The following is a 14,875-nucleotide window of genomic DNA, read 5'->3' as shown; positions in this document are numbered from 1 at the left end:
CACCGGGCCACTGGGGGAGGGGGACGCGGGGCAGGGGGGAGGTGCGGGGCCACTGCCCCAGGCCCTTGGTTCTTGAATGGGCCCAATGAACCGACTTCATGGCCCTCAGCCTTAGAGATTTTTCAACTCCCAGCCTCCTCTGCTCCCTCATCCCCTCCTAGCCCCACAGCACCATTCCCTGTCCAGTCCTTAGCATGGCAGGTGGCTGGCAGGTGCCCAAAGGAAGGCCTCCCTGACTGCCCTTCTCACCTCCCTCCATCCAGATGACGATGAGTGTCTGAAGGACCCCTGCAAGGGAAGGGGGCGCTGTGTCAACCACGTGGGCTCCTACTCCTGCTTCTGCTACCCTGGCTACACGCTGGCCACCTCGGGGGCCACACAGGAATGCCAAGGTAAGGTGAGCCACCTTTGCCCCTGGGAGGGGCACAGGACCGCACAGGTAGTGTTGGGGTGGAAGAGGATCCAGGCATTCACAGCACCCAGTGACACAGCTGCAGAGTGTGGGGAATACAGGGGCCGCAGGAACCAAGACCAGGGCTCTAACCTGGACCTGGGAGGAAGCAGACCCTGCGCTGAGGCTGAGGTCGCTGAGACCAGATGGAGGAATAGGAATCTGAAAGGTAGCAACATTCACCAACGCTCCAAGGAACTGTGACTGGAGCCAAGAGTGTGAGGGGTCTGGGGACATGGCTGGAGATGAAGACGAAAAACCAGGTCCCCAAATCCTGAGTGACAAGGAGCTTCTTTCCTATTGGATAAAGAGGGTGACCCGTGAGGACACCAACTGGGATTCCAGGCAGCCTTGGGAGCAGGCTTGCCCTTGCTGGGAAACGCCTGCAAGGCTTTAAGCTTCCCTGGGAAGCTCTGCATGGGGCCGCTGGACAAAGACGCTTCCAAGAAAGGCCCTTTAATACGCGGCATTTACACCACATACGAAACACTCCACATACTTTTTTACGAACTACAGAGAATAGGGTGCAGCGCTTTCGAAGCAGTGCTGTAAGATCCGTAACCGAGCTGGGATCCTTCACCTAGAGAATGACACTGCTGTTCTTGGGGCTCACGTTGCTGGTTCTGGCCTGGGCGCTGTGTGAGCTCTAGGGTCACTGCAATGAGTGAGGTGTGAACGTTGGCACTGTGGGATGAGGAAGCACTGGTTCTGTATGGAGGAATGTGGGAAGGTTTCCCAAAGGGGCGTTTGAGTGGGGACAGAATAATAACAACTACCATTTAATGAGCACTTCTCATATGGCAGCACCGTCCTAAGCCCTTTATTTATGAAGCTCATCATCCCAACCCCATGCAGCACAAATCCTTATCCCCATTTTACAGTTCAGCAAACTGAGGCTCAGAGAGGTGAATTGAACCACCCAGAGACCTCACACCTAGAGCCGTGGCAGAGCTGGAAACAGAATCAAAGTCACCCTGGCCCCAAAACATGGTTTGCTTCCAACACCTTCCCTTACACACACGGTGAAGGGAAGGAGGGAGCAGAGGGTATTTCGGGGAAACGGAACCATTTCTGCAGAGGACAGAGCAATGAACAAGCCTGGCGTGCTCTGGGAATAATGATAAATCCAGTGTGATGGGAGCGCGGGGTATGCAGAGGAAGTGTCAGGAGCCGGCGCCAGTTTGCGAAGTGTCTTGAGTGCCAGGCTGAAGTGCTTGGTCGCTGTCCCGCAGACAGTGGCAGCCAATAGAGGTTTGTAAGCAGAGGGCGGCGATGCGGTCAGCCAGCTTTCAGGGAGATGACTCAGGCAGCAGTGCTCAGAACAGTCTGGAGTTATCAACGGCAGAGGCCGGGAGCAAGGGGCTTCTCTGGGCTTCGCAGCCTTGGCACGTGTTGTGGGCCAGAGGCACTGCTCCCTGCAGGCCCGGCCCGCGATGCTGGCCTGGGACAAGCAGTGGCTGCTGCAGGGAAGGGTGTCGCCAGGACTGGCCCAGACAAAGGGTCCTGCCTCGTGCCAGCTTGGGCGTCCAGATGTCTCTGCCAACCCGACAGCTGGGGGAGGAGGCAGGAAGGTCAAGGTCAGCTGTCAGAGCTTCTCCCAGTGGGGTCTGGCTGTGGTGTGATGAGGCCTCATCCAGGGTAACATCCACTTTCTAAATTTTGCTGCTCTGGTAAAACAATACCTCCTTATTTTAAATATTTACTTTATTCTTATTTATAAATTATTTCATTAATTTATATAATTAATAGAAGGCATTACAATTTCTAGAATTGAAATTAATATAAATATAAATAATTGATTAAGATAAATTATTTGATTATTAAATATTTAAAATAACGTTTACTTTACTAGTATCTATGAGCATCTTTTCGTATATGAGCCTTTGGGTTTCCTTATCTAGAAACTGCTTGTTCTTATCTTTTTTTTTTTTTTTTTGTGGTACGCGGGCCTCTCGCTGTTGTGGCCTCTCCCGTTGCGGAGCACAGGCTCCGGACGCGCAGGCTCAGCGGCCATGGCTCACGGGCCCAGCCGCTCCGCGGCATGTGGGATCTTCCCGGACCGGGGCACGAACCCGTGTCCCCTGCATCGGCAGGCGGACTCTCATCCACTGCGCCACCAGGGAAGCCCTTGTTCTTATCTTTTGCTCTCTTTTCCAGTGGCCTTTGGTTGCTTTTCCTTGTGGCTCCTTAGGAGTTCCTTATAGATTCCAGATACTTGCCTGGGTTTAGATATGACAACTCTTCCACCTTGTCCTCTGTCCATTGACCTTACCCACATGTCCTTTCTTTAACAGAAATCATTAATTCTGATGTATTGAAATTCACCTTTTTGCCTTATTTTTTATGCTTTGGGAGCTTTAGTTAACAAGTCCTTCCCCACTCTTAATTCACAAAGATATTCTCCTACACCTTCTTTCATTAAAGTTACAGTTTTGCCTTTCACGACATGTTTTAGTCCATCTGGAGTCCATCCTTGCATCGGTGTTAAGATCGGGTCTTTTCCATTTCCATTTTCCTCCATAGAACAAGTCAGCTTTCCCAGGCTTATCTATCAGGCAGTCATCCTGGCCCTACCAGTTTGTGGGTCCTTTATCAGGTTCTCTTTAGCTTCCCAAAGGGAGGACCAGCTATTTCAGAATTGCCTGGAGAGTTATTAAAATGCAGGTTCCTGGGCCCGCCCAGTACTGCTGCATCAGAATCTCTGGACATGGGCCTGGGAGTGTACATTTTATACCATCTGCCAGTGACTCCACTGTGCACTAAAGTGTCATGAAGTATTGCTCATGTCTGTAAACAAATGCTTACTATTCCATTCATGCAATAAGTGCTTTGGGGGGGTCTGGGCTAGGTACTAAGGACACTAGGATAATAAGGCACATTCTCAGCAGTCAGGGAGAAAAAAAAGCAGTTACTATTCAATATAGGGTTGATTCCTAAGGGAACCCTGGGAAGGGCCATATGGGTTGGAGGGGCGAGGGCAGCCTCACTGAGAGATGAGAAGGAAACAGCCAAGCTGGTGGGTGGGAAGCCACTCCAGGCGAGGGAACAGCACGTGCAGAAGCTCCTTAGGCTAAACTCCTCAGGCTTATCCTGTTGGCCTCAAAAATATCGAGCAGTTGTATTGCCTGTGTACCTCCTCATTACTATAGTAATCATGTGACTACTATATGTGCTCTTATTTGGGATGAACATGATGAGTACCTCTCCACTCAACTCCATTCACGCAATCACAGATAACTATGCCAGAAATCGACAGCAGAAGAATTACCAAGAAGAGGCCATCTCAGCATTAAGAGATATTCCTATTAGTGAAGTAAACCAAGTGTTTTTTCGTGAGGCCAAAGAACTCTACACCAAAAACTGAATTGTATGTGGACTAATACCAAACATTTATAAGTTTTTGACATTAAAATTTTGACCATAAAAGAAAAAGAAGGAGGCATGTGGGAAGCAGCAACCCAGGTGAGAGAACCAGGCGGGGCTAGGTCACAAAAGGTCTCACATGCCAGACTGAGGAGCTTGGATTTTATAGGGTAGGTTTAATGCTAGAATAAAAATAATAATAGCTAACATTTCTTCAGTGCTCACCTTGTGTCAGGCAGGCACTGTGCTAAGCCCTTTACCTGGATTATCTCATTTCATCTGCACAAAGCCTCTGTGAAGTGTTTGAACCATTGCTACGGGTTGGGGCAAGGGTGAGTCCTCCATTAATTTGACTGTGGGGGGCAGGGAATGGGGAGTGGCCAGAGTGACCTGGAGTTGACAAATTGAACCCACCTTTTTTTTTTTAATTTATGTTTATTCTATTTATTTTTGGCTGTTTTGGGTCTTCGTTTCGGTGCACGAGCTTCTCATTGCAGTGGGTTCTCTTGTTGCTGAGCACGGGCTCTAGGCACGCAGGTTTCAGTAGTTGTGGCATGCCGGCTCAGTAGTTGTGGCACACGGGCTTAGTTGCTCCACGGCATGTGGGATCTTCCCGGAACAGGGATTGAACACGTGTCCACTGCACTGGCAGACGGATTCTTAACCATTGCACCACCAGGGAAGCCCTGAACCCATCCTTGGAATGGGAGTAGGGCTCTGCAGGCCATCAAACCAAGCAGAGGCATTTGTGTGAACAAAGGCTTGGAGGCTGGACCAGTGGGGATCAGCACAAACAGCAAGGCTGGGGTGAGGCCTTGTGAGGCAGGCTGAGCAGCAGGGAACCCAGCAGGGGAGGGGCATGACCAGGCTTGGGCTTTCAAGCCATCACAGGGCACCATTATGCTTTGGGACAATGGCAGAAACCAAAGGGACAGATCCACAGCTGCCTAAGATGCTGTCTCTCACTGGCTGCTTAATCCCTAAACTTATTTTTTTGGGGGGTGGGGGGGCATACCACGTGGCTTGTGGGATCTTAGTTCCCCTGACCAGGGATCGAACCAGGGCCCCTGGCAGTGAAAGCACCATCCTGGTCCTAACCACTGGACCGCCAGGAAATTCCAACCCCTAACCTTTAGGAAGGCCCCTAGGAACTCTAGGAGCAGACTTCTGGGGGGTTTATTGGGGTCAAGAGGGGGACTTCGTTGGCTTCCTCAGATACTGCCATAGGCACAGCCACCTGACCTAAAGACCAGCCCTTGCACTGGGGTAAGGAGACAGCTGTGAGAGTCCCCATGGGCCCCCAAAGTAGCCGTCTCCTCCAGGAGAAAGGAACTCAGGAGTTTGCAGGGGCCTGAGCTAGGTCAGTCTCACACCCTGCCATTCATCGCTGCAGCAAGGATGCCTTCCCTGCCTGGGCCTCAGCATGGCTGTCCTTGGCCTTGGCCTCTGAACAGATGTCCCAGGACCCCCTGCAGGGCTGGCCCCAACTCAGGACTTTTCTGTGTGTTCACAGACATAGACGAGTGTGGACAGCCCGAGGTGTGCAGCGGGGGGCGGTGCACCAACACGGAGGGTTCCTACCACTGCGAGTGTGACCAGGGCTACGCGATGGTCAGGAAGGGCCATTGCCAAGGTAAGGAATGGGGTGCCGCTCTTCCCTCTCCTAGCCCCTCCCCGGGCACTGCCCACCACCAGCTCCCCTTCCAGCTTATCCCCGACTGGGCCCCTTGATGCCGAGCCCCCTCCTTCACACAGAGAGACCGATCTGTGGATTCTGGAGCCCTTCTGTCCCCTCAGTGGGATTTTGACATCCTGTCTGTCCCGGCAGCATGGAGCACAGTAACTTTATGTACATGAGATCCCGGGAGCACCCCTCCGTGCACCTCTGCCCCTCACCTTGAGTCATGCGGCAGAGGGAAGGTTGATCTATCTGGGAGGTGCCTGGGACCTTGGGCTTGGCCTACCTGCTAAAGCTTTAAGGCTGTGAGCTCCTCAGAGCTGGACCATATCCTTAGATGACCATGCATGGACACCTGACAAATGTCCATGTGTTGGACACCCCAACAAATGCTAGTGGAATAAATGAACAAATGAGCCCTCATCCTGGCCCCCTTTCCCAGGCCCTGCCATAAGGTGGCTGTGTCATTGCCAACTGATGTCCTCACAGACTGGCTTGAACCTGCCACCATCATGTCAGCTCCTGGCAGCCCTGCCACTTCCAACCCCCTGCCAGGCTGGGGCTCTCAGATGCTTGCAAGAGGCCTGGGTCATGTGCTCCCAAGACTGGCTGAGACAGGAAGGGGTGAGGGGGAATCCAGGCTCTCTCTGGAAGGAAGTCCTGCCCTGGATCCAAGGTTAGGCCCAGACGCCTCCCTGCCTCCAGGTTTCCCCGGGCCAGGATTCAGAGGGTCCTAGAGGCGAGAGATGAGCTTCTGTGTCTGGTGAAGGGAGCCCACCCCCTTCCCAATGCCACTACCACAGAAGCAGAGTCCAGAGCCCTGGCAGGTCTTGGCAAAGGGGAGAGGTCACTAGGGATGTAGGACAGACAATACTCTGTCTGCATCCCTGGCGCGTTACTTTCCCCTCTCAATGCCTCCCCGTTTAAACTCAGGCCCACTTATGATCCAAACCTGAACCCACTTCCCTTATCCTCACTAACTTACTGGGGACAGACATCCTGGCATGTTCCGGGAGAAGGGAGAGTGAAGGGAGTTAGCATTTGATGTGTGCCTGCTACGTGCCAGGTGCTGTGCTAGGGATCTGATAGACTGCCTCATTTAAGCATTGAACATTATTAATTTGGCATTAGACTTTGTTAAAAAGTAAAGCAAAACTAAAGGAAATGAACTAAGAAAAATACCAGGACATTAAAAATATCAAATTTATACTAACCAGTCCGTGCAAGAGCACAGGCTCTGGCGGAGACAGGCCTGGGTTTGGCTCTTGTCTCAATGTCTGAAAATAGAAACCATAATGCCCATCTTAGGGGCTCTTGTGAGGACTGAATAACCTGCCACATACAAAGCGCACGTGCAACCCTACAGCGAGTAGGGGGCGGCACTACTGTCTGAGGACCCGTTCTCTCGCACGTCTAATCTCCCCTCAACGCCAGGTTCCAGACACACACCTCGGCTGGGAGGTCAGGCTGAGTTCCTGGCCCAGGGCAGACACTGAGTCTGCTGAGAGAAAAACGGATGTAGCCTGCACACTTCCCCAGGTTTCCATCCATAACCACAGACCCGGCCCATCACCCCGAGAGCCCAGTGAATTTCCTCTCCTTCTTTCTTCTTCTTCCAACTAAGAAATCACTCTCTCCACTTAAACTTCAAGTATCTGGTGAAAGGCCCGAGTGGTCTGGACAGCAGCCCATCCAAAGTCTCGATGGCATTTCCATCGTACCAGGACTCTGGGTTCCCATGGAAAGGGGTCAGATTCCCCTGCAGACTGCCAGGGCTCTGCTGTCCCCACCCACGTCCAAGGTCACCTGAGCGTCTGGCGCCTGAGTGAGCACCCTCCCCACCCTGTGCTCTCACGAGGAACAGAGGCAGCACCCTCACATTTCCTCACGCAGAGGCTGCAGTGCTGGTCAGAGAAGCTCCAGGATCCTCCCAGTGTACAGACAGCAGGCTGGCAAGCTGGTCCCTGGGGTGACTGTTTCCTTGGGTCTTCTGGGATCTCTTCAGCAGCCTCATACCAAGAGGATGTGAAGGTTTAGTTAGTCACATGGTCTCATTCTTCGGTCAGCAAACACTTGTTGAGCGCCAGCTGGGTCCCAGCCATGGGCTAGGAATATAGCAATAAAAAGACAGACAGCTCCTGCCCCCCGAGGACCAGGGTAAAAGCTACCGAAGCATATCATAAGCTTAGATTAAAATTCAAACCCTAGACTAGGCAGGAAAATCTGGCTCCAGGCACCAAGAGGCTGGTGGAACGGCCTCAAGATATCTGGTGACGTCAGAGCCTGTGCCTTTCACATGGAACCCACTTCATCCAGAATCGTTATCTGGCTCCTGTAATCGGCTAGGCTAGTAGCTCTGTTATATCCACCCCCACCTAGAAGAGGCCTGCCCTGGCTCAGGTGGAGACTGTGGGCTGCTCTGACCCTCTGCCCTCCCTCTCTCACCTGCTGACAGACTTCTCGTACATGATCATCGCTGGCTGGGGCTCTGGTCTGAGGAAGGTGTGCCAGGTGTGCCAGTGGTGGGTGTGCCAGGACAGGCCAGGTTACACTACATGAACAACCAACCTCAACCTTAGTGATTTAGGACACCGCAAACTTGATATCTGACCAAGGCCACATGTCCATCATGAGGAAACATCCTGCCCCACGTTTCCTCACCCTAGAACCTGGCTAAAGGAATGGCCGGCATCTTGAATGTGGCCAGTGTTCATGGAAGAAAGAAAGAGCACCCTGCGGGGTTGCACACAAATAAATGTTTGGGCCCATGAATTACACACGTCATAGCTACTGGCCAGCACTATTCCCCTGGCCCCATCCAACCACAAGGGATGAGGAGGCACAGCCCACCGTGGCCCAGAAGTGGAGAGCTGGAATTCTCAGTGAACAGCATTCGTCCTGCAAGTCTCCTAACGCCCAGTGTGAAACAGTTCGGGCACCACCTCCACAGATGTGCCCAGAACATTCGGGGCAGGGCAGACCTCAGGGCCCTTTGCTCCTGGTAAATCTAATCTCCTTCCTGTCCTGCCTGATCCCTGCAGCAGAGGTCCAAAGACTCCGTTTTTCCTCAGTGTGGTCTTAGAGGAGGATCCTTGCCTCATTCTTTCTCTTCATCCCGGAGTCTCACATCCCTGAAGCAGGAATTGCGGATAATTCCCAATGGCTTTGCCCATTTTCCTTTGGTACCCAGCCAAGGCCAGCGGGCCATGGTGCTGGCCAAAGTTGGTGGCCCTAGGACCTTCATTTCCTCCACCTCTGCCTCATTCTCTCCATCTCTGTCTTTACAGAAGCCCTTAGAATAGTTTAGCCTGGTGTCACCACAGCCCAGCTAGGGGCTCTTGGCTGCCCTCTTTCCAGAGGTGAGCCTTATCTCAGTGTCCCCAAGATTGCCCGGGAGTTCTGGGTATCTCCTTACACACACCACCTGAAAAACCACCCGCCCTGTGTATGTCTTCCTCATGTGGACCCTCAGGGCGAAGTTTTGACCTTGAGAGGTACTGGTTCCCTGGGACAGAGGGCTTTGATGTACCCGGTCTTCTGTAGACCAAACAACCTCAGAGGAGATTCATATTCACCCTCCACTTCCGGGCCCATGTCCTGTTCTATTATGACAGCTGCTGGCTTGGGTCCCTTTGCAGAAAGCCTGTGTTCTGACCCTTGGCCCTGCTTCCCGCCTTTCTTTCCTCCACGGGTGCTGAGTAGGTCTTCCTCCTGGGCAATAGGGTCTCTGAATCTACATGAACTGGTGGCCTCCCTGCAGGAGAATGACAGTTATCCACATAGGGAGGGTAAATCTGGCACTCGGTCAATCTGTCTGTCATGAATAGTTCTGTCTGTCATGAATAGAGACTGGGAGCCTCGACACTGGGCCAGAGGAGCAGAATGTCCTCCTGCAGTCCTGACCCAGAGTTCAATCCCTGTGTCACAACCTCCCTAACTCAGCCCAGGTCGCCTGGGTGCCTTGGATGGTGGACTCCCCAGTATGCAAGCTTCATGCTGGGAAGAGCCCTGCATGCAGTTCCTGGGAGAGAGCTCACCCTCCCGCTCCCTGTCACTCTCCCAGGACTGGCTGCTCTCTCTCCATGGATCACCCCTTCCCCTACTTGTCCGGTTGGTGCTCAGACTCATCCTTTCTGGCTGACTTTCCTGGATCTCACCAGAGTGGGTGCTGGAGCTCTATGTGGTTCTCAGCTAGAAGAAAATTCTCCTCTCCAGCTGAGAAGCCTTGCCAGCCTCCACCCTTCACTCTGCATCAGCCTCGGGGCTGGTCTTGGCCACATCTAAGATTGGGGGATCACCCTCAGTCCTCATTTCCTGGTGCAGGGAAGCCCATTTGGCCCTCATTGCCCAGCTGGGATCTATTCTGGGGCCTCTGGGATCTGCCAAGCACGTCCAAACACGTCATTGTCACCCCTTGTAAAGGAACAAGGGAGATACGAAGGCCCTTCCCAAGAGTCCAGCTCATGAATTCAAGCTCTCTCACCCTCCCCTAGCTAGTGGAAGGGCAGCCTCCTTCACCAGGGAGTCTCCCTTCCTAAAGGTCTTCCATCTCTCTTTTGTCCAGGACAGTGGATGGGAGGTGGGGTTGGGAACACAGGACAGCACTCACTTTTTCCTAGTTTCCATCAGTACAGAAACTGACATCCCTCTTTCTCCCCAGCCAAGGGCAGGGTCAAGGATTTGCTTCTTCACAGCCCACCCATGTGCCGTGGTTCGCAGACATGACCAAGGCGGGCGGGGTTGTTATTTTGCAGATATCGACGAATGCCATCACCCCGGCACCTGCCCTGATGGGAGATGCGTCAACTCCCCTGGCTCCTACACTTGCCTGCCCTGCGAGGAGGGCTACAGGGGCCAGAGTGGGAGCTGTGTAGGTGAGGGCTGCTTGCCAAGGCACTGAGGGGGCTGTTTGGCCTTGGGACCCCTGGATGAGCCCACAACAGGAAGGGGAAGGGGTGGGCAGAGGGAAGTGGCTTGGAGGCTATTGTCCTCCATGACCTGGCTGGGTTCCCAGATGACGCTGGGGCTGAGATGGGTGTGCTTCAGTTACGGGTGCTCTGCCCTCTGAATCAGCCGGGGGTGGGGGGTGCCTGTCAGCTCCTTGGCCACATCCATCCTTGGGCTACAGCCCAAGGTCCCAGCGGCTTCTGTGGCTGGATCCTGCTAGGCAGAGTGAGGTACCAAGCGTCTTTGGAAGAGGCTGACACCAGTGGTGTGTTTCCCAGGGAGGAGTGGTCTTCTGCTCTTCTGCATCTCAATGTCTCAGTGTCTAACAGCAACGCCTAACTGAACAGCGGGTGCTCTTCTCCCTCCAGGGGGAGGGGTGCTGCATGTCATCTGTAGGAGGAATGCTCTTTCCCCTCAGCCCCTACAGGAAGAAGGACCCAGGGTTCAGAATGCCAGGAGGGACTGAGTTGTGAATAGACGCTTTGAGGCTCTGGAGAGGGCAGACGTTTCCCAGGCCCTTGAGACCGCCACTCAGCCACCCAGGCATAACTTGCCCTCTCTCTACGCTGCCCACTCGCCTATTGAACCTGGTGGGTGGGCTGGGAACATGAGATAATGCCAGTCTGCTTGGCGGGTAGGAGACCAGAGAGGTTCAGACTCACTATAAGGTGAGTCAAGGGTCTTAGACACTTGCCTGCAGGTGTCCTCAGATGGGCCAAACCAGTCCCAGGGCTGCGGGACCCGGCCCCCTTTTCTAGGAATTTGCAGGATGCTCTGTGTCACTAGATAGAACTGAAGTGAGCTCGGTGGGGGGAAGTGAGCTCCGGGGAGAAGGGTACCCTGTCTAAGTAGGTGGGCCCAGGAACAGGAAGGACCTCATGCCCTTCCCAGGGTGCCTATGGCCCCTCTGAATGCTGATTCCCTGGCCTCATAATTGAGATGCTCTCAGCCTGATGATGGAGGCCGCGTGAGGGAGATGAGGCCAGCCCGCCATCCTGGACTTCTCTCCCGCAGATGTGAATGAGTGTCTGACCCCCGGGGTCTGCACCCGTGGAACGTGCATCAACCTGGAGGGCTCCTTTAGATGCTCTTGTGAGCCGGGCTATGAGGTCACCTCAGACGAGAAGGGCTGCCAAGGTACGAAGAAGGTCTGAAGCACGCTTTGTCCGCAGCGAGTCAGCCTGCAGCTCCCTCCCTCTGGCCCCCATCCCTGAGCACGCTGACCCAACGTGTGGCTGCGAGACCCGTCCTTTCCCCCACCCTGCCCCATTCCCGCCCCCCTGGTCTCTGGCTAGCCTGGCGTGTCTGTCCTGCAGAGCCCCACACAGAGCTCAATGGCCTGTTTCAGATGTTGACGAGTGTGCCAGCCAGGCCTCGTGCCCTGCGGGCCTCTGCCTCAACACGGAGGGCTCCTTCACCTGCTCGGCCTGCGAGAGTGGGTACTGGGTGAATGAGGACGGCACCGCCTGCGAAGGTAACCCGGGGGAGGGGGGATGGCAGAGAGGGACCGAGAACACAGGCCCTCTTACCTCTCAAAGAGCACTCCACTTGTCCCCCAGCTTGGGGCTGATGCCGAGGGTCTCCAGGCTAGGCTAGAACCCTGTGAATGGACTTGGCCCCAGGGACAGCTTCTATTTCCTCCTCCATGAGGACAGGAGGAAAAGGGAGTCACGGAGGCAAGAGGGAAGCTGACGGTAGAGCTGCCCCAGGAGCATCCCGGGGAGAGGGTACTGGGGTTGCCCTACAGAAGGCTCACAGCCAGGGCCTCCCCTTCCCCAGGGACCCCCAGAAAGTCCTATGAGCTCAGAGAGGGAGCCAGAGGCGTGGGGTGCTTCCTGCCTCACCAGGTGGAGGGAGGCCTCCTAGGCCCCCGGGGACTGGCTGGCTGTCTGCCCCAGAACTAGACGAGTGTGCCCTTCTGGGAGTCTGCCCCACGGGAGTCTGCACCAACACTGCCGGCTCCTTCTCCTGCAGCGACTGCGAGCGGGGCTACCAGCCCAGCACCCTGGGCCACACCTGTGACGTGAGAGGCCCCCCCGCCGTGAGGGAGAAGAGTGCAGACTAACCCATCACCCTTAGAGAAGGGCGCTCACCTCAGATGGTGGGCCAGCTGGGGACACCTATGCTTGCCCCTCCCCCAACAGCAGTTGGAAAGGCGACTGCACAACTGGGTCTAGGGGACCACTGAGCCACTGGATCACAAGCTTCAGCGCGTGTCAGAATCGCTGGGAGAGTTTGTTCAACAGGCAGCTTCCCGGGGCCTTGTCCCAGACCTACTAAATCCACCTCTGTCGGGGGCCCTTGAGATCTGTCATCTAAGAAGGTCCTCAAGGGTTCCTTGTAAGGGTGGGTGCTGGGACCATATTCTGAAAAACCTTGGCCTGTACCAGGCAATCTGTAGCCAATTTAAATAATCTAGTTTCGGGCTTCCCTGGTGGCGCAGTGGTTGAGAGTCCGCCTGCCGATGCAGGGGACACGGGTTCGTGCCCCGGTCCGGGAAGATCCCGCATGCCGCGGAGCGGCTGGGCCCGTGAGCCATGGCCGCTGAGCCTGCGCGTCCAGAGCCTGTGCTCCACAACGGGAGAGGCCACAACAGTGAGAGGCCCGCGTTTCTCCCCCCCCCAAAAAAATAGTGATAATAATCTAGTTTCTGTTACCTTCTCAGGTTCTCTGTATCTGCTTCCTCGGCTTATTTCTCATTTGCCTTCCCAATTGTTTCTCAGCGAAATCTCAGCCATCTCAGCCATGATGAGGGCAGTGGGGTTCGGCCACCCTAGGCCAGCGTTGCCGGGATAGGCCAACTGTCCCCAAGGTGGGGGAGCTGGGACAGAAGGAGGGAGCTGCAGTTATCCCGCTCCCCAAAGGCTCCCTCGCCAGCTTCTCCCAGCTGTGCTGCTTTACAAGGGAACGATGCCCCTATGGGTCCAGTCTCCTCAGGCAGGTGCCAGGTGCTCTGGAGACCTCCCCGTTGGCTCCTGCCCTTGGGAGGTGCTGCCATCGGCTGCCCTCCTCCCTGTGTGACCCTGCAGATGTGGATGAGTGTGAAGACCCCCAGAGCAGCTGCCTGGGAGGCGAGTGCAAGAACACGGCTGGCTCCTACCAGTGCCTCTGCCCCCCGGGCTTCCAGCTGGCCAATGGCACTGTGTGTGAGGGTGAGTGGCTCAGGTCTCCCCACCGGGGACGGGGGCAGAGTGCGCGGGGAGGCGGGAGCGTCCCCGGGAGACAGCACAGCCCATCTTCTCCCTACAGACGTGGACGAGTGCGTGGGAGAGGAGTACTGCGCACCGCGCGGCGAGTGCCTCAACAGCCACGGGTCCTTTTTCTGTCTCTGCGCCCCCGGCTTTGCCAGTGCAGAGGGGGGCGCCAGCTGCCAGGGTGAGGAGCCAGCAGCAGGGGGCGCTAGAGGCTATCTAGAGTACTGAAATAAAATGCTCACGGTTCCACCCAGGATGGGAAGATAGGAGGCTAGTGATGAGACGGGAGGCAGGTGTCAGGAGGGTCTCAGTCTTCCTCCAGGGCCTCTCCATGGTGTCTATGGCAGGTGCCCTCACCCTCTCTCCCCTTGACACAGCCCCAGTTCCAGGGCTCCACCCCCCAGTCGGGCCTCTGGCTTCCAGCTCTGGACTCTCCCTGGGACCTTCCAGCACTTTCCTACTTCGAGCCACTCCCTGGCCCTCCTATGGGCTCCTCAGGGCCCAGAGGAAGCTGCACAGGGCCCTGGGGACCCATGGCTGGTCCTGCTGACAGATGTCTCTATTCTAGATGTGGACGAGTGTGCAGTCACTGACCGGTGTCTCGGGGGGCAATGTGTCAACACTGAGGGCTCCTTCAACTGTCTGTGCAAGACTGGCTTCCAGACCTCCGCAGAGAGTGGGGAGTGTGTGGGTAAGGGCTCTGGGGGGAGCGAACGGGGCCCCTCCCCACATCTGTCTCCTCCACTCTGCCTCCTCCTCAGCTCCCTGGGACCTGGACCCCCAGCTTCCAGGAAGCAGAGAACTTTCCACAGATTAATCATCCAATGCATTTATTGAGCCTCTGCTGACTCAGGGACTCCTTGTGCTAGCAGAGCACATAATCTAGTTTTTAAAGCCAAACTGATGCAATAGATATTTATTAAACACCACCTGGGTTTAATGTCTTTTGCTGGAACAAATAGACAGTTATGGACAATCTTGAAATTGACCAAGGGAGACAGATATGAAGACGACTCTCCATAATACACTTTGGGGAAGGTTTTCTATAAAGAGAAGTCGAAAGTGCTCTGCTGTAGAGAGCAGGGTGTGGGGGACAGGAGTGTCACAGAGGCTGAGAGCTCGGTGCTCTCCTAAATAGCAGAGCGCTCACCTCCTAGACGCTCAGCCCTGCGGGTCAGGGGAAATGATCCTGAACTTGATGCTTGGGGGTTGACACGAGCACACCAGTTTGGAACAGATCAA

The 14,875-nt window shown here is 55.0% G+C and overlaps 1 protein-coding gene across 7 annotated transcripts in view; it reads left to right on the top strand.

The window, feature by feature from the left end:
- The window catches only part of LTBP2 (latent transforming growth factor beta binding protein 2), a 99,867-nt gene that overhangs the window by 75,721 nt on the left and 9,271 nt on the right, over window positions 1-14,875 (top strand). For 5 of the 7 annotated variants that reach the window (XM_030831720.2, XM_030831723.2, XM_030831721.2 and 2 more), the window contains 8 exons: window positions 264-392; window positions 5,328-5,447; window positions 10,247-10,366; window positions 11,454-11,576; window positions 11,788-11,913; window positions 13,469-13,591; window positions 13,689-13,814; window positions 14,202-14,324. In XM_030831720.2, the coding sequence (XP_030687580.2) occupies window positions 264-392; window positions 5,328-5,447; window positions 10,247-10,366; window positions 11,454-11,576; window positions 11,788-11,913; window positions 13,469-13,591; window positions 13,689-13,814; window positions 14,202-14,324 (990 nt within the window). Of the gene's footprint in view, window positions 1-263; window positions 393-5,327; window positions 5,448-10,246; window positions 10,367-11,453; window positions 11,577-11,787; window positions 11,914-12,337; window positions 12,463-12,771; window positions 12,773-13,468; window positions 13,592-13,688; window positions 13,815-14,201; window positions 14,325-14,875 lie in introns of all 7 variants that reach the window. The other 2 variants (XM_060295054.1, XM_060295053.1) reach the window with 2 other exon arrangements.

The sequence above is a fragment of the Globicephala melas genome, chromosome 2, assembly GCF_963455315.2.
Source record: "Globicephala melas chromosome 2, mGloMel1.2, whole genome shotgun sequence".
Classification (NCBI taxonomy): Eukaryota; Metazoa; Chordata; class Mammalia; order Artiodactyla; family Delphinidae; genus Globicephala; species Globicephala melas.
Note: the sequence above shows the minus strand (reverse complement) of the source record. Positions and strands in the feature narration are given on the sequence as shown.